At 55.3% G+C, this 17,910-nt stretch overlaps 6 protein-coding genes across 6 annotated transcripts; 3 read left to right on the top strand and 3 right to left on the bottom strand.

The window, feature by feature from the left end:
* Positions 1 to 4,190: 4,190 nt before the first annotated feature.
* NCS54_00247300 (Hypothetical protein) lies at positions 4,191 to 5,312 on the top strand (the record flags this gene model as incomplete). The annotated part of the gene is made up of 4 exons (XM_053148071.1): positions 4,191 to 4,320; positions 4,375 to 4,634; positions 4,684 to 5,119; positions 5,176 to 5,312. The coding sequence occupies 4 exons, from the start codon at positions 4,191 to 4,193 to the stop codon at positions 5,310 to 5,312; spliced, it is 963 nt and encodes a 320-aa protein (XP_053004046.1).
* A 520-nt stretch (positions 5,313 to 5,832) lies between these two features.
* NCS54_00247200 (DAO domain-containing protein) lies at positions 5,833 to 7,277 on the top strand (the record flags this gene model as incomplete). Its single annotated transcript, XM_053148070.1, has 2 exons — positions 5,833 to 5,955; positions 6,138 to 7,277. Exons 1-2 carry the CDS (start codon positions 5,851 to 5,853, stop codon positions 7,275 to 7,277), a joined length of 1,245 nt encoding a protein of 414 aa, XP_053004045.1. The 5' UTR covers positions 5,833 to 5,850.
* A 307-nt stretch (positions 7,278 to 7,584) lies between these two features.
* NCS54_00247100 (DUF2415 domain-containing protein) lies at positions 7,585 to 9,724 on the bottom strand (the record flags this gene model as incomplete). The annotated part of the gene is made up of 4 exons (XM_053148069.1): positions 7,585 to 7,669; positions 7,721 to 9,490; positions 9,544 to 9,612; positions 9,705 to 9,724. The coding sequence occupies 4 exons, from the start codon at positions 9,722 to 9,724 to the stop codon at positions 7,585 to 7,587; spliced, it is 1,944 nt and encodes a 647-aa protein (XP_053004044.1).
* Positions 9,725 to 11,345: 1,621 nt separating this feature from the next.
* NCS54_00247000 (Hypothetical protein) lies at positions 11,346 to 13,493 on the top strand (the record flags this gene model as incomplete). The annotated part of the gene is made up of 3 exons (XM_053148068.1): positions 11,346 to 11,372; positions 11,431 to 11,629; positions 11,686 to 13,493. The coding sequence occupies 3 exons, from the start codon at positions 11,346 to 11,348 to the stop codon at positions 13,491 to 13,493; spliced, it is 2,034 nt and encodes a 677-aa protein (XP_053004043.1).
* A 432-nt stretch (positions 13,494 to 13,925) lies between these two features.
* Positions 13,926 to 14,480, bottom strand: NCS54_00246900 (Hypothetical protein; the record flags this gene model as incomplete). The annotated part of the gene is made up of 1 exon (XM_053148067.1): positions 13,926 to 14,480. The coding sequence occupies one exon, from the start codon at positions 14,478 to 14,480 to the stop codon at positions 13,926 to 13,928; it is 555 nt and encodes a 184-aa protein (XP_053004042.1).
* Positions 14,481 to 14,901: 421 nt separating this feature from the next.
* On the bottom strand, positions 14,902 to 16,829 carry NCS54_00246800 (Signal recognition particle subunit SRP68; the record flags this gene model as incomplete). The annotated part of the gene is made up of 3 exons (XM_053148066.1): positions 14,902 to 15,415; positions 15,465 to 16,589; positions 16,639 to 16,829. 3 exons carry the CDS (start codon positions 16,827 to 16,829, stop codon positions 14,902 to 14,904), a joined length of 1,830 nt encoding a protein of 609 aa, XP_053004041.1.
* Between the last annotated feature and the right edge of the window lie 1,081 nt (positions 16,830 to 17,910).

Here is a 17,910-nt window from a genome sequence, read left to right as displayed (position 1 = left end):
AAACCGTTGTGTCGCAGGCTGCACGCGCGTTTCGGAGGCTGTGGTGGTAACGGTGGCTCTAGTCACGATCTTTCGATGGTCCAAGCCGATCCTTTTGTCTCCCGTGCCAAAATGATATGGCCTTCCTGTCGACTCTCATCTTCCAACCCAAGGTTCGGCATCCCGCAGGGCATCATGCGCATGCGAGATCCTCCGAGGCGGCTGCACAGCAACTCTTTCTGAGAGTATCGCCGAAGCCAGACTTCACAAACGCCATCACGGAAGCACAACCTACAGTCCGGGCTCAATCGCTGCCAGACCAGTGTCTCGCGAGCACGGGAGCCGGTGTTAGTACTGGGAACGTGCCAAAGCCAACCTTGCAACCCTTACCCTTCTGCTGCCATTTTTGCTAGCCTCAGCAGTCAATCGGTAATACAAGGGTCACAGAAAGGGTCTTGGCCGTTACGCTGACAAGCCTCATCAAGCTGAGAAGCCAGAATAACAGGGCTCTTGTTTCGGGATCGGCGCGCGAACGGCACAAAACGAGCGATTCCATTCTCGCTCTCAACCTCAGCTGGTCATTCGGAGGAAACGTGTGACAGGGGCCGGATTTGTATCCTCGAGCTTGCATCTGCCGCGGCGCCAACAGCGAAAACTATCCAACATCAGGGGCTATTTTTCCACTCGCCTTATTACCCTCTCATCTTACACCATTTAGCGAACACGATTTGCTGCCCATCTCCATACCGCGGACTCGGAAGAACAGGACGTCTTTGAGTCTGTGCTGGGTTCCCTGCCTCGAAATCCAAAAGTTCTTGGACAGCTCGAATGCATCTCATTCTCCACACAGCGCACAGGTTGCACGTGAGGAGAAGCCGGTGCAGTTCAGTGCCGGGATCATTCTTGTTTGCTTGAGTGACGTCGGTTGATAACAAGTGCACTTCAACATCTACATAGAACATACTAATCGCAAGATCCCCGAGTCTTAATTCGACAGACTATAGGCCTCCTGCATGATGCAGAGGCTTTCTCGGCACTTGAAAAATCGATCCGATGATTAAATCACATCAACAGAGGAAGCACTAGGCATTCCTCTCCGCGACGGTTCTCAATGGGCCGGTTCTTTCGTCTCATTCATCAAGCGAGCCTATGCCCACATGTTGGACCGTCGAGCTACACAGCGTCTGCTGTCCTTCGCAGTTTTGTGCAAGCCAGTACGCCTGTACTCCGTGTGTGGTTCTGGAAATACAAGACACAACCAACGGCCTGGGCCATGTGCGGTTCCGCTCATATCCAGTCCGGGGGCACCCTTTCCAACTCGTCAGCACCAAGGAGCCGTCATCGCTAGACTCTTCTACGCACCCACAGGCATCCCGGGTATTCCTAGGTCCGGCAAATTGGGTCATCGATCGAAATAGCATCGGTGTGCTCGCCTAAATTGCCTAGCCGTGATCCATCCAGCCACGACAGTATCGCACCAGGCACTAGCCTTTTGGCATTGAAGATACTTGAGCCTCTGGAACTCATGCACGCAAGCTGATGCGGGAACTCGCGCCTTTGGGTTTGAATTGCGGGCTCTGCAGAAGATGCAGATCGGCTGGCCTCGTTCCTGCAGTAGTGGGCGACTAAACTCGGAGCTGTCTGGTTCGGATTTCGCTTCTCTGGCCACTGAGCCAATGCCACCGTTGATACGGGACCAAATGTCTGCCCTGATTGGAGGGGCGCTGCTGCAGACCTGGATATGGGCGAGCTGAGAGGATGGCGCCGTAAGACAAACCTATTTCCCCGTAACGAGTTCCTCCCTGCCGCTCGTGTGGTGGAAATTATCCAGGAAGCAAACATTACTTGCGATCGAGACTGGACGATCCGTAAACGTTGGATCAGTCCGGCTTTTGCGGTTCTCAGCCAAGTCTGCTCCATATAGGATGTCTCGGATCCATCCAAACCCATGTGGGCTAGGCCAGGGCCGAGACAGGTTTTCTCTGGTCATCAGGCTCCTCCTCCTGGGTTGTGGAGCATCTCTGGAGCCTTCCAGGCCCGGTTTTCTCATCAACTTGGGATCGGCCATGGTAAGCGATTGCAGAGAGCAGACAGGAGCTTCTTAGTGCCGGGTGTTGTGGCCGCGGCCGCGGTAGTTGGTGTCGGGGGCTACGTAAACGACAAGGGCGCTGGCACAGAATGGCTGGACTATTCGGATCAGACGGTGAGACTGAGGGTGAGGTTGCGGAATGTCACCTTAGTTGTGAGATCCATGGACACGTCGAAGGATCTGCGTTGTTAATCAACGTCCTCAGCGGTGAACGGAGCTAACGAGATGAGCTTAAGATGAAGCTGCCCAACACGCTGGCAAGCTAAGTCGAGTTGCGTTCATCTTCTCTTTTTGCTTTTTCCAACAAATACGGAGTTGTTTCGGGCTCTTCTTTACTTCGCCCACCAACCAACAGCCCCCCACACTGAGATGAGTGTAATTACCTGAGTAGGCAGAAGAGCATGCAACTCGCTATGGCCAGATGTTCTCTGGCAAGAGCATCCGTCGAACATGGACGAGTGGAAGCTCCTCGAACGGGAGAGACCCTCCCTTTTCTCCGCCATCGGCCACAGACGTGTCTGGGTTTAATTAACTTTTCTTTTTGCCTTTCGCCCATTCGCTTCCTATCCATGTGCGCAGCGCACGCCCGCAACGCTGCATGTTGGCCTGGGCCCTCTCACTGGTTGAGGATAGGTGATTGGGGCTGGGCACATCAGAGTTTCACCAAGATGGCCTGTTCTCAGCACCTCTGCTCGGTGATGTTGGGCGAAGGCGTTTCAGGAGCACATATTTCCCCGGAACCCCGGGCGTTGAGGCCTTCCCGAGGGCCTTGCTTTCGTCCCCTGTCTGTGTGTTCGTCTGGCCTTGACGACCTACAGAGTGTATGTGGTGAAAAGGAAGCTCAGATCGGACCGAGGTCCTGGTTTCTCGCATCTGAAAGGGCTGATGAGCCGCCGAGGCTGATGGGCTAACCTATCTCGGTATCAGAGCCAGATGCAGCGTGATAATCATCAGTCTGACACATGCGAGGTGCAGGCCTGTTCGTCCAGATGTCGGGACGAGGGACGTGTGCAAAGGAATCGCGAAACGTGAAGATGAAGCTTGGACAATTGGTCATGATCATCGAGCAGATGTAGGTCCATGGCGCTCCGAGAGCGGTGAGAAAGTTGTCACACTTTGGTTGAGCGATGTCGGTATGGGTTCCTTGTGGCTCCTACCATTCGTATGGCGTCGTCAGGCCTTGTAGTCACTGCTGGTGAGTGAAACTCTTGGCGGCGGGTTTGTGCCCGGAGAAGCAGATGGAGACCATGGTTCAGAGCCTGCATGCACGCTGCGGGTGACACAAGAAGCGTCCAGGCTCTTCTATCTGGATCCAGCACCTACCTATCTACATGGGATCTTGGCCCGACTTTGCAGTGCTTGGTGTAACAGACAGTTGGTACCTAGTCGCCGAAAGGCGAGGCAAACCAAAAAAAAAACGGAACCGTGTCGGCGCTGGAATCAGTAACAATACCGAGCCGAACGCAAGGTCAAGCCCGAGGCCCCGTCACGGTCAGTCAGAATCATGGCCACGACCAGGAAATCATGAACTCGAAGCCGGGCACGAGACGTCACTAGGAGGCGAGGGCAGAGACAGAGGCCAAGTCATCCGGGGACCTAGAGACGTCACAGGGCGCCTTCTCCAAGGCTCAGCGGGGTGCAGAAGGCTGTAGCGGGCTGGTCAAGCCCCCGCCATCGACTGACGCGCCCTGTGACCACTGACAGGCAGAGCTCTGAGGGGTCGTGATCGGCACAGAAGCAGGCCACATCCTCACTCAGCAACTCCGGCGCATCCTCATCATGGACTCTATGATCCCTAACAAATAGCCTCGTCTCTCTATCATCTTCCACGACCCTAGATGTTTTGCTATCAACCCTCAGCAAGCAAACAGACCTATCATTTACCTGAGCATCTGCTCTAGCACGCATCCCGTCAACCTGCAGTCCCCGTCAGCTTGTAGCTACCCACATCAACCCCTCCAAACTGTCGACCTAACCCAGCCAATCGTCGTCACCTTGACAAGCAAGCAAATATCCATTGACTCTTGACGTCTTCACCGACCCAGCTCGCCTCTACTGCCTCGAACGCCTTGCTTGTACATCACCTCACTTCTCAGGAGAGCAGCAAGTACCACCCTCTATCATGGCCTCTCCAACAGACGGCACCGCGGTTCCCCGCAACGAGTCGCCGACCAGATCTCCGCGATCAGCTTCGATATCGTTGCAAGCAGCCGCGACCATGAATGCGGGACTCCAGCACGAGCCCACACGACGTACGACCCCATCTGGAAACTTCTATGGTCTGGATCTCTCTAACAGGAAACCAGGGTCGTCTAGCAGCTCCCTTTCCCGACATCGATCCTCACCTCAAGCCGGCCGCCGTCGATCTGCCGTCCTCATGAACCTCCAGCTCAACGACCCATCTATACCAGCTCCTGGCGAGATGGTCAGCGAAGAATCCGGTCTCACGACTGCGAGCCCGCGACCGATTTCTGGCTCGCCCCTGTTGGCTGACCCTCATCATCATAGAGCGCCCAGTCTGGGCGAGCTCCATCAGGAACTAGAGGCGGAGCAGGAAGCTCATGTGGTATGTGAGCCAGGTGTCATGTGCAACAATATTGACTAACGGTTGACAGAACCGCCTCTTGCAGATGATTCGACAGCAGCAGCTTGAGCTTCAACGGCTCCAGGCCGGTCAGCCACAGAACGTAAACCAGACCTCTGCTGTTGACGATAGCAGCGCCATCTCTGAGCGGTCGGCCCATGGGACGCCCCATGCCTCGAGTTCCCAGATCGCGATCCCTCCCTCCTTGCCGTCCGCCGGCTCGGGTCCCCGGTCCGCCACTCATCGCCATCCCCGAAGCTCCTTTGACATGGCTCGCGCCGACCTTCAGCGACGATCTAGAACGCCCAGTCGCAGCGGTGCTTCCCCGCGTCTCCGTTCGACGTCCATCGGCGGTGAAAGCGGGGACTGGGTCCTTGGCGGCCGAGATGAAAGCGCCTTCTACCAAGCCGAGACTCAGATGCTAGTTCGGGAGAATCAGATGCTTCGCCATCGAATTCGGGAGCTAGGTAAGCGCTGGCCAAGGATGATAGCTCGGGACTATGTGTACTAATGCTGTGACTAGAAAAACAACTATCTGATCTCGGCACTGGCTCCCCCACTGCCCATGAGCCCCCTCACCACTCCAGCCTGACCAGATCTTCCACCACGGCTGAAAAGGAGGAGGAGAAGGCTTCAACTGAAGCACCAAAGGAAACCTGAATTTGAAACTTGTGATTCAATCGATTGGGACGCTGATAGGCATTAAGCATCATTGTTGGGGAGTTTAGCGGGTTTGCTTCAGGGTAAGGCAGATGACTTCAGTTGTGCGTACGAGGTAAATCAAGCCAGTGCGAAAAATCCACCGTGGCGTTTAGGCGTGTTTTTCATGCATGGAATTAAGGATTGAAGGGGTAAACGAGGCAATGAATGGTTGAACGACGAGTTGTGAATAGCAACATCTTGTGGGAGTTGGAGTTGGAGTTGGGGCTGGGCTTGGGCGGTGCGTGGACTCACGGCGGCGTTTATTCACGAACTGGGCCAAAATGGTATCGAGAATAACAAAACAAAGCATCCATGACCGAACTGATGGACGATAAGATGCAAAATTCGCCGTGTTCCTGCACTAGTATTGTCGGCCCAGGGGCAGTATACGCCGTTGACATGGCGTCATTGGCCAGCTCGGCAGATATATCATGTAGACCGAGTATCAGCTGTAGTCTGCAGTTCACAACTCAACAACATCAACAAAACAATATCCATGATGCTACGACCACTGGTGAGATCTGCGCCTTCTGGCTGGCGAGGCATTCAAAAACTCAACTTTAGCTCGACATCAGTAGCTAGAGCGGATTTCACTCATGCTGTAAGTGCCGTTCCTCATCATGCCATGTCCGGAGCCGGCGTCGGTCCCTCGCTTCCCGATACATCCCGCCCGACGACCCCATCATGAGATGTTTAGCAAGAGTGGAAAAAACTAGACATTGCCTGCCAGAGAATAGCCAATTGCCCATATCAACAACACGTGCACTAACCATATCCCGATAGGTTGTCGGTGGCGGCGTCGTCGGCCTCGCCATAGCCCGGAAGCTCGCGCAGCGCGGCGACAACTCGACCGTCCTGATTGAGCGCCACAACGCCGTGGGCACCGAGACGAGCTCGCGCAACAGCGAGGTCATCCACGCGGGCATCTACTACGGCCCTTCCAGCCTCAAGGCGAAGCTGTGCATCCGCGGCAAGAACCTGCTGTACGAGCTCTGCGAGAAGCACGACGTCGGCCACCGCCGCACCGGCAAGTGGATCGTCGCGCAGAATGAGGCTCAGCGGGAGGCCCTTGAGAAGATTCATGCCCTGTGCGAGAATGAGCTTGGTGTTCCTACGCGGTGGGTGAGCGGTGAAGAGGTGAAGCGCGATGGCGAGGGGGTTAAAGCAGCATGTGCTCTTGATAGTCCAACCACGGGTATCGTCGACTCTCATGGACTCATGATGTGTCTCTTGGGGCTGTTTGAGGAAGCTGGGGGTGTGGCAGCCCTCAACTCTCCCGTCGTGGGTATAAAACCCCTCGGCGCTCAGCCCGGCAGCGAAGGCTGGGAGATTGAAGTCAAGGACGCCTCGACCGGGGAGACGTCGAGCATCACAGCCGAGACTCTCATCAACGCAGCTGGACTCGGCGCCGCGACCATCCACAACATGATCGTGCCGGCAGACCGGCAGCAGAGCCTGTACTACGCCAAGGGCAACTACTTCTCCTACTCTGCGTCGCACCCGCACATCTCTCGCCTCATCTACCCGGCCCCGGAACCCGGCGCCGCGGGGCTCGGCACGCACCTGACGCTCGACCTCGCGGGCCGCGTGCGCTTCGGACCGGACGTCGAGTGGGTCGACCGACCCGATGACCTGGCCGTCAACGCGGCGCGGCTCCCGCAGGCGATAGCCGAGATTCAAAAGTATTTGCCCGGCGTCAAGGCTGAGGACCTCGTAGCCGACTACGCCGGCATCCGACCCAAGCTGGCGGATCAGGGCGCCGTGCTCAAGGGCAAGGGGTTCCACGACTTTGTGATCCGTAGGGAGGAGGGCTACGAGGGATGGGTGAACCTGCTGGGCATCGAGAGCCCCGGATTGACGAGTTCGCTGGCCATCGCGGAGGAGGTCGAAGGACTCGTGTACGGCAAGGAACAGTCACTGTGAAGGAACGGAAGCTGTTGCGATTTATCCTATTCATGCTCAAAAAGGTATATAGAACGACAGCCTACCATAGGTTAGGTAGCGAAGGGTAGTCGGCTGGCCGAGGCGAGAATCAAAAACGCCGCCAGAAGGAACTATGATATTTCTCAAAGGTATCCCACGTCCATACAAGCAAAGCAAAGGCAAAGCAAAGCAACCATCGTCGTCATGTGTCATCATCACTTTTGGGAACAAGCGCATCGGTCTTCCCAAAGAGACCGCAAGAAAAGCCGCCAACGCCAGCAAATCATGTCATGTCCTCCTCCTTCCTTCACCTCATCGAAACACTAGGACAGAACTTTCGGCTCTGTACGTCGACGTGGAGTTCGTAGATGCCGTTCTGAGCACCAACGAAGCTGTTTCAAAGTTAGAAAGGGATACCGACTTGGACACGAGGTAATACTCACAGGGTGCGGCCGTCTTCGCTCCAGGCCAGTCCGGCAGTATTGTCAGGCGAAGGCGGCATCCCGAGGCCTCCATGATCGTCCTCCCACCGTGTGACGACCTGGTTGACCAAAGGAACTATGATGGAAGTGTCATCTTGGTCACGGTCGCCGCCTCGTTCTCTGGCCTGAAGGATCTCGAGGACGGTGAGATAGGACGAGTCCTGCCTCTGGCGCTGCTCCCGAAGCATCGCCACAGTCTCTCCAAGACTCTCCATCCACCGCTGGTCTGACCTTCTCCCATTCTCAGGGGTGTCAGACGTATCCCGCGCGATTGGTCGAGCTCCGCGAAGGCGATCACCAGCACGATAGGTACCCAACAAGTCTCCCATAGCACGGCCAATACTACTGCTCCGCCGCTCTTCAGGCCTCCCGGAATCGTCGTTGGTGGGTCGGCGAGTCGACCTCTCTGCCCACAAGGTGCTCGTCGCAGCTGTTGGCCTATCATCTGTCCCGGTCGCTCTCTGTCTTTCTCGGTTGCGGCGACCGAGCTGCATGGCTTCGAGAACCAAAGTCTCGTTTGCGGTGAGGGGGCTGTTGAGTGTGTCAAGCATCTCTAGTCGTCGCCTTGAACTCTCATTGCCTCCTGGACTAGTGGTATTATCTCGTCGATCGCGGCGGTTTTCCAAAAGTCGTGGGTCAATTGTGTTTCGGTCAAGGATGTTGATGTGCTCGAAGCCTGGCTCTTCAATGTCAACAATTTGACGGACTGTAAAGTTACTCCTCATGTCAGCTATCCCAACATGTCCTCGATCTTCCGTCCAGGCTAGTATGCCGTATGGGCCTGGGCAGAATGCCATGTCTCTGACAGCGCCTGGGCCACTGTGTGGCCGCGAAGACTGGAAGGACGTTATGAGAGGATCGGCATCAGGATTCGACAGGAGGGCAGCGTTGAAGATTGATATGGTGCCGTGCTGGGTGCCAACAGCAAGGTATGCGCCGGACTCAGAAAAGCAAGCGGCAAAGCTTCCTCGACTATCAGTCTTGTCATCCTTGCGTTGGCTCTTGAGAAGTATCCTCTGAGTCTGCTCCCACTGATATCCTGTGGATTCCCTCGACCTTGACGATGATTCCGAGGGCTTCCTCACTCGCTGGTGGACGTAGAGATACGGGTCGTCGAGGATGGCGATCAGCAGGCGGCCGTCTGGAGATATGAGGGCGCGGTTTACAAAGTCGGGGTACGTGATTACATCCAGAGGCTCGATTTTCTCCTTCTGGTCGAAATCACGAAGACTGACTAGGATCACGGTTCTGTCGTTGTTGGCCAATATTGCCACTGGTTCGGTGTAGGCCCTTTCATGAGCGGCAAGAATAGTTGGCGGAAACCAGAGGGTGACGCAGTTGACTCGGTCTTTGGCAAGTTTCATGCTTTTGGCTATGAGGCTCTTATTGGATCGTCTGGCTCGTGATATCAGAGAAAACAGGGAGCCTTCACGGGTCGAATCGAGCCCAAGGCTAAGCCGAGTCTCTGGATCAAGATCGAGAGAAGAGCCCTGGTTGTCGTCATCATTACCGTCGTCGAGCCGCATCGCCACGAAATCGCCGTTCTCACTACCACAGCATAGCCATCCTTTCTCGGCGACGAGGCATCGGGGCGCAAAGGTAAGAAGCTTGATGGTTTCGCATTCGCGTGTCGTGGTGTTTAGGCGTTGGACATGGTTACTGCCGTTGCCTCCCGGGAAATAGACAATGTTTTTCTTTTCGGCGCTGACGAGGGAGCGTAATTGCCAGTGCCTGCATGTATCATGAGCATGAGCGCAAGAAGGGGATGTATGATGATGACGTACTGCGGGCGCACGGGGATGCGGTAATGTTTTCGAGACTGCTTCGAGACAAGGGCCTCGGTGGGATAGATCCTATGGGCTATTAGCGATCATTGCACGGGAAGGCATGATGGCAGAGAATAGTAGTAATGCCACGATGCGATCTGGCGGCGTGGGAGTCATACTCGCTCTCGTCTACCGCCATCCTGACCCAAGCCGCCCCTCAGCCAAAGCGATGAGTTGAGAGGTCGACGGGCGTTTGGCCACCCGGCGATAGGGGTGATGTTGCGGCACTAGGAGATGCGATGACGACGTTTAAGCTCCTGAAATGGCCAACGGTCAGATGCTGGAACGGGCGGGCGAGCTGTTGTGGGCCCAGGCGAAACGGGCGAGAGAACTGGAGCTGGAGCTGGAGCTGGAGGCGGAGTCGAAGAGATGGGGAGGTATCTGTGATTCAGGTGCGTATATGGTCGAGGAATCGATGAAGAGAGGCGAAGTAGCGACGAGGGTCGGCGGCAAAGGGTCGTGCGATTGATGGCAGTGGGTTTATGTAGCGTGCGAATGACGTCTGGCGTGATGAAGGTGGTGAAGTTATGTAGGTAGCGACTGGGTTAATCCAGACCCGACCAAATGGAGCTTCAGCGGCTGCCAGTTCAAGTCGGGGTAAAGCAAAGTACAGTACCACAGCACTGGGATATGGATATGGCGCCCGCTAGGTGTGCTGACATGAGCAAAAGAACAGGATCAAGATTATTGGTCCAGCAACAGAGCCAATGATGGATTTTTTGTTCAGCCTGCTTATCCAGAGACAGGTTGCGTCTTTGAACGGGAAGTGGGATAAGCGCACCCTGGCAGCTGGAGAGCTACATCATGATGCATCAGCAATTTGGTTTATGACAGGTACCTCCTCAAACTCTTTTCTATGGCAAATAGTAGAGGTAACCAAGACATCTCTAAGGTCTGTAGCTTCAATGACACCGATACTTGAGAGCAAAGCAATCGATCGCTCAACGCCGGGCCCAGTCAAGCATAGAGTCCTGTCTCTTCCGCCGAGGCCAAACTTCCTCTTAGATCCATCTCAGAGGCCAATTGCATGAACCTGTCGCAAACCCGGTGGCACCGAAGCTCCCTGTCCGGGGGGCGAGCTTTAAGCACGGACGGTATCACGTGCGGTGCAGCTTTTCTTTTCTCTGCTCCACTCCGGGGCAATGGGCTTCGGTGGTGGCTGGGGGTGGAAGCGCTTTCGGCGGGCTGTTTAGCGCGCGCAACTCGGGCCCTCATCGCCGAGTCCGATGCTGGTGATGGGTGCTTCTGGCCCCGCACATTCGGACTTTGCAGTGCCTGCGTTTTGGAGTTTCATGTCCGGCGGAGGGCCAAAACTCCAAGATATGAGCAGAAACCTCAATTGGGATATGCAAAGATCAGATATTCATCTTGCAGCCATGCACTTCCTCCCTGCTCCCGCATCTCAATGCTCTACATTCACCGCCATCGGCTGGTCCTCCGATCAAGTAAAAAAACTCGGCCAGAGCCTCCAGGGAGGTTGAAAGTGGGTCTCCGCAGGGAATAACCATGGTCCGAACCTAGCCGGCCAGTGGGGACGCCGCTTGCCTCTTTCCTTCGGCTTCTATGACTGACCAGTGGCCGACCGTGGAAGAAACCTGAGCATCCATTTTTTCTCGGGACAGAAAAATTCGCTTCCCTTCCCTCTCAATCCTCCGCCTCCATCCATCTTGTAAAACACCTCTCTCCCCCATTCAATCTCCGACTTGCGCCTTCATCCTTTTTTCTTTCCTGTCTTCTATACCCCCATTACAATAATCAAGATGTTGGCTTCGCGTTTGTCGAGAGCTGTAAGTCTTATCACTGCCCCTCAATCGCTTGATCAATACTGACCACCACCGCTTCCAGCTGCCCCGAGCTTCCCCCATCGTCGCTCGCTCGGCTGCCTTCGCCCGATCCCCTCTCGCCTCCAAGTTCGCTCGCTATGAGTCGACTTCCTCTGAGGGCAAGGTCCAGGGCGCCGTGATCGGTATCGATCTCGGTACCACCAACTCGGCTGTCGCCATCATGGAGGGCAAGGTCCCTCGCATCATTGAGAACTCGGAAGGTGAGTTTCAGCTATCAATTCGCTCACTGGACCCCCCGCTAACCAGCACGCATTAGGTGCCCGAACTACCCCCTCAGTTGTCGCTTTCGCCGAGGATGGCGAGCGACTTGTCGGTGTCGCTGCCAAGCGTCAGGCCGTCGTCAACCCAGAGAACACCCTCTTCGCTACCAAGCGATTAATAGGCCGAAAGTTCAGCGATGCTGAGGTGCAGCGCGACATCAAGGAGGTCCCCTATAAGATCATCCAGCACAGCAACGGCGATGCCTGGGTCTCTGCCCGGGGCAAGAACTACTCCCCCTCCCAGATCGGTGGCTTCGTCCTCAACAAGATGAAGGAGACCGCCGAGGCCTACCTCTCTAAGCCCATCAAGAACGCTGTCGTCACTGTCCCTGCCTACTTCAACGACTCTCAGCGTCAGAGCACCAAGGATGCCGGTCAGATCGCCGGTCTCAACGTCCTCCGTGTCGTCAACGAGCCCACTGCTGCTGCCCTCGCCTACGGTCTTGAGAAGGAGACCGACAGCGTCGTCGCTGTCTACGATCTTGGTGGTGGTACCTTCGATATCTCCATCCTCGAGATCCAGAACGGTGTCTTCGAGGTCAAGTCCACCAACGGTGACACCCACCTTGGTGGTGAGGATTTCGATATCCACCTCGTCCGCCACATGGTCCAGGACTTCAAGAAGACTTCCGGCCTTGACCTGTCCAGCGACCGCATGGCTATCCAGCGTATCCGTGAGGCCGCTGAGAAGGCCAAGATCGAGCTTTCCTCCTCTCTCTCCACCGACATCAACCTTCCTTTCATCACTGCTGATGCCTCCGGCCCCAAGCACATCAACATGAAGCTCACCCGAGCTCAGCTTGAGAAGATGGTTGACCCTCTCATCAGCCGCACCATTGAGCCTGTCCGCAAGGCCCTCAAGGATGCCGGCCTCCAGGCCAAGGAGATCCAGGAGGTTATCCTCGTTGGTGGTATGACCCGTATGCCCAAGGTCGGCGAGTCCGTCAAGAGCATCTTCGGCCGTGACCCCGCCAAGTCCGTCAACCCTGACGAGGCTGTCGCCATCGGTGCCGCTATTCAGGGTGCTGTTCTGTCTGGTGAGGTCAAGGATCTCCTCCTCCTTGACGTCACTCCTCTGTCCCTCGGTATCGAGACCCTGGGTGGTGTCTTCACCCGTCTGATCAACCGCAACACCACCATCCCCACCAAGAAGTCCCAGGTCTTCTCCACTGCGGCTGACTTCCAGACCGCTGTCGAGATCAAGGTCTACCAGGGTGAGCGTGAGCTCGTCAAGGACAACAAGCTTCTCGGAAACTTCCAGCTTGTCGGTATCCCCCCTGCCCACCGTGGTGTTCCTCAGGTCGAGGTCACCTTCGACATTGACGCCGACTCTATTGTCCACGTCCACGCCAAGGACAAGTCCACCAACAAGGACCAGTCCATCACCATCGCCTCTGGCTCCGGTCTCTCCGACAGCGAGATCCAGCAGATGGTTGAGGACTCCGAGAAGTACGCCGAGGCTGACAAGGAGCGCAAGGGTGCCATTGAGGCTGCCAACCGTGCCGACAGCGTCCTGAACGACACTGAGCGTGCTCTCAACGAGTACGCCGACAAGCTCGACAAGACTGAGGCCGACTCCATCAAGGAGAAGGTCACCACTCTCCGCGAGTTCGTTGCCAAGAACCTCTCTGGCGAGGGTACTGCCACCGCTGCTGAGATCAAGGAGAAGGTCGACGAGCTCCAGGTCGCCTCCCTCAACCTCTTCGACAAGATGCACAAGGCCCGCAACGAGAGCAGCGAGCAGTCCTCTGGCGAGCAGCAGCAGTCTCAGGAGGGTGAGAAGAAGGACGAGAACAAGCCCTAAGGGATATGACATCTCGGAGCTGTAAAACAACAAAACAAAAGAAAAAAGATATCATGAGGAGTGAGGGGTACGCGGCTTAGAACCCTTCTCTCCATGTATTCCATTGTATTCATATCCCGCCCTGGCCGTATGTAGTTTTTACCCATGACCTTGATTTCGGGTTGGCGGAACAGGCGTTGGAGCTTTAAAACCTCTATTGAGAGATCACTTGGGACGTTTTACGAGATGATGGTACGGAAAGGGGGTCAGTGTTTGCATATACTTGTACAATGACGAACCTGTTGTAGGTAGAATAATAACACATCCCCCCTCAATCGATGCTTTCGATGAAGTTGATGGTCCGTCAAGTCATAGTGATCGTGATGCATGTACTCATGTGATGTTATTTGGTATGATAGATAAGGAAAGGAAAAATGACTGTATGTTTGCGTATCATGACATCCATGCCCACGCCGTGTTGAGTCTGTTTACTCCATGTAAATGAATCGTCTTGGCCTTTTTAGAACCGTCCTTCTCATCAGCTCCTTCAAGCGGGTTTCCTCCATTCAGTTCCATCATAGACCGGGCGTGCTTTAATCGTGATGCGTGCTCTGTAGGCAGCTGAAAAGTATCATATAGAGAGCCCCGCGCATTGGGATCGCGCAGCGGCACTCGCTCTCCGGGGGTGGTTGTGTCTGTAAAGAGGAGCTGGCGACCTTCGATCTCGAGCTCGGATACAGGACGGACCTTGCGGTCGTCCTTCTTCTTGCGCTTCGTTTTGGTGGTTGGTGAGGGTGCAGATGGGGTTTCGAGAAACCAGCCTCTGCGCTGGGCGAGGCGGCGTTCGAGAAGTTGACGGAGGACGGAGATGAAGATGGATATGACGAGGAGGATGATGGCCATGGCAACGATTGTTGCTGGAGCTGGGCGACCCAGCCCTGGCCATGAGGGAGGTGGCTGAGGTTGCCAATGCCGTGGCGGCTTTGCGCTGACCGAATCGTGGTTCATGTTGGATGAGGTCAACCTCAGCAAAGGGATAGAAGAACTCGAAGGGTTATTACTAGAAGACCCGCCCGACAAAAAGGCATGACGAGGATCCTGAGAAGGATGAGAGTTCAGACAAGAAGAGAAGAGCACAGACGAGGAGCTAGCTAGGTAAAAAGGGCACAGCTTAGAGGCACACGAGGCGGTGAAAGTAAACAAACGACATCATTTGCGCCAAGACACGGCGCTGATAGAACCGAGATGGTCCATCTCTAGACTGGAATGGAGGCAGACCGGGCGACTGGGTGACAAGGCATTTTTGATAGAACTGCACCGAGACACCGAGGGCTAGGATACGGCGCTATTTGTAAAGGGAGGCATGTGGTTGGAGTGCTTAGAAAAGCCGCGACCTAGATGTATCACTTTTTGGTCTGATGTATTTTGACTAAGATCTTCCGAAACCGAACCAGCCCCTCTTGGGTTGCTGAGGCGCTGGCTCCTCCGTGCCAGCCTTTTCTTCCTTTGCAGGCTCAGCCGCTGCTGCCGGCGTCTTGCTAGGATAGTCGATGTAGTTCCAGGCCACGTCCAGGAAGATGGGCTTCACGGGGATGAGGGCCAGCTTGGGAGGGAACTCGACAATGTGCGATAGGTTCACGCCTGCAGAGGGGTACTCATGGAGGCTCTCGATGAGCGGTCGTTGGACGCCACTGGACTGCTTGCTGTTCTTGCGGAGGTTGTCAATGTAAACAAGAGCGCGATGGCGCTGAAGCTCGCCGTTGAGGATTGTCTGCAGGAACTCGACAGCTGTGGATGAGACAGTCAAGCTCAGAGCAGCCGCATCTTCGGCCTTGGGGACCTTGGACAGAGCATCTTCAACAAGTCCATCTGCATGGTTGATGAGGGCAAGGGCGTTAACAGCACTACCAGTGATGGCGTGAGAGCGGGCAATTGCCAGGGCCCTATAATGTTGTTAGTTGTGATCGTCAAGAGGGTTGACGCACGACTTACTTGAGGGCCTCAAAGTACTTGACATAACCGTCAATCTGGTCAGCCAGTTCTTGGTCGTTTGCCACACCTGGCAGTTCCTTGATGGACTCGATATTTTGCAGCGTTCCGTCGTATAGAGCAACCTTCTCCTTGAGCTTGGCCAGCTTCTTTCCCGGGGGAAGCTCCTTTTCATGCTTGGCCGCCTCTTCGGCAGTCTTGCCCTTCCTTCTCTTCTTCGCTCCGTACTCCTCAGGTGCGCCGTCGTGGTGTCCTGTTAGAACTCGGTTACGGCCAATTCTCCAGCTGACTGTCTCAAAGTTGACAGCGGTTCTCGTGATCTGCAGGCTCTGCATCCGGGGATCGCTTTGCTCCACGCCCTCTCCCTTCATCTCCTCGATGGCCTGCTTGGTGGCATCAACAGCATCTTGGCTGAGCATTAGGATATCATCATAGGCAGCAGCTAGCTCATGTGGCTCCCGTCCCTTAGGTTCCGCCAGATTCTGAGCGAGTTTCTCCTTTGCAGCGAGCATGGCACCCCAAGCCGTTGCGATCTGGGCATCCTCAATGCTGACTTCTCTGGAACGCCAAGTCAAGGTCTTGGGCGCGCCCTCGGCACTGGCAACGCCATCCTCTGCCTCCTCTGCTGACCTGAGAATGCTGGGATCGATCTGATTAATCTCGTTGGCGAGTTCAGATTCGGATTCGGGAAAGGCCTTTCGAGCAATGGTGGGAATCGGAACGGTTCGGGGCGTCTGCAATTGATACGCAGCGTAACGAATAGAGGGGTCAATAGTCTCGGAGAGGAGATCCTTGAAGATATCACCCTTGGTGATAGTTGCCAGAGCGCTGTAGATGACGCGAGCCTTCGCATAGCTTCGCAAGCTAGTATCCCAGGCCTTCTTTTCAAAAGCAGCGCTTCCGTGGATCAATGAAGAATATGCCTTGGCCTCGAGGATGTCGGTGGGAGTGGCGCCAGAGGTATCGGCTTGAGAGAGAGCCTCGACAAGTTCATCAGAGGTGCGGGCGGCTTTGACGAGTCGGGAGACGATGTGGGATCGCTTCTTGACGTCGCTCCAACGACTCGACTTCATGCTCATGGCCTGAGCCCAGGCTCGTTCGCTCGTGAGGAGAAGAAGGTTGACATATCTGGAGCGTGGGTTAGTAGCTTCGGGTTGAGGCTCCAAGTAATACACACTCGTTGTTCTTGGCGACTTCCTCCGCAGTGACCTTGACGGGGCCTTGGAACTTTCCGCGATTCTTAGTTACGACCCCAAGCTTCTTGCGGCAGCTCAACAGCCGCTTGGCCAGGCTCTGGTGGTAGGACGAGTAGTCGCCATAGAGGAGCGCCTGGTCGCGGCCCTGGACAACAAACTTGGTGATGTCCATGGCGGCGGTGGCGGTGACGACGGATGGAGATGCCTGTGGTGAAGGCTCGGAGGGGCCTGTGGAGCTGCAATGTCAAGGGTGACGGCTAAAGATGAGGTCACGTTTCCAGGCGATAAAGGCTGAATGAGGCTCGACGTGGAGGTTTAGCTCAGTAGCGGGGGTTCATGGGCCGTGTTGTCAAATGGTGGGGCACCAAAAATTCACACAACGGACGGTAAATTGTTAGTGGAGCGGTTGGAGGGCGGCACGGGCGGGCATCTGCCATCAGTCAGGGCAGCAGCTGCCTCGAAAATTCTCTAAATTGAAATTACATAAGCGCGCGGCTGCATGCATCATCGCCATCCTCATCATAAGTATGAGTTCATGATGGACTGGTGATAAACACATGCTTGCTCCTGGCTAAATCAATTAGGGATAAAAGCTCTTTTTCTGGAGGGGAGAGCTATGACAACGTGGAGAGTCTTTGAGCTATTAATTTGTTTTGACTTCCTGGCAGCTATCAGAGTTTAGCTGGCCCCTGCGGAATGCGGTCATGTGCCATTGTAGATATTGATGGATGGGCATTGTGAGTGTGAGGGACCATTCAGCTGCTGATAGCAAGTATACTTCTTATTCAAGTTGCCTGGTCAGCACGAGTCAATAACCCAATTCCAGGCACCGACGATTGGGTATCCCACTATTACAGAACCGAATCCGTCTTACATTGTGTCAACAGCAGCTAATTCACACCTGAGGCTAATAGTGAATGAATACGGACGACAATGTGCATCAAGGGACTGAATCCATCTCAGGCCATCCATCACCCCTCCAGGCACCCCTGTCACAGCCCACCATCGTCTCATTCACAACAAGCGTCTCTGGCGCCAGAAAAACAGGCTCGTACGCTCCGTTGTCAGACTTTGGGAAAAAGCCTCGAATGCTTCTTTGATCATGTGCTCCTGTTCGATGCAGATGCCCCGCAGAGCCCGCCTGGGCTAAGCCCGGATAGGTAGCCACCCTGTGACCACCGTCGATGCAGCCTGCAAGTCACGCATTGTCACGCGCCGAGGGACGTGCTTCTCTAAATCTACACTTTGCCTTG

The sequence above is a fragment of the Fusarium falciforme genome, chromosome 2 (assembly GCF_026873545.1).
Source record: "Fusarium falciforme chromosome 2, complete sequence".
In the NCBI taxonomy this organism is placed as follows: Eukaryota; Fungi; Ascomycota; class Sordariomycetes; order Hypocreales; family Nectriaceae; genus Fusarium; species Fusarium falciforme.
Note: the sequence above shows the minus strand (reverse complement) of the source record. Positions and strands in the feature narration are given on the sequence as shown.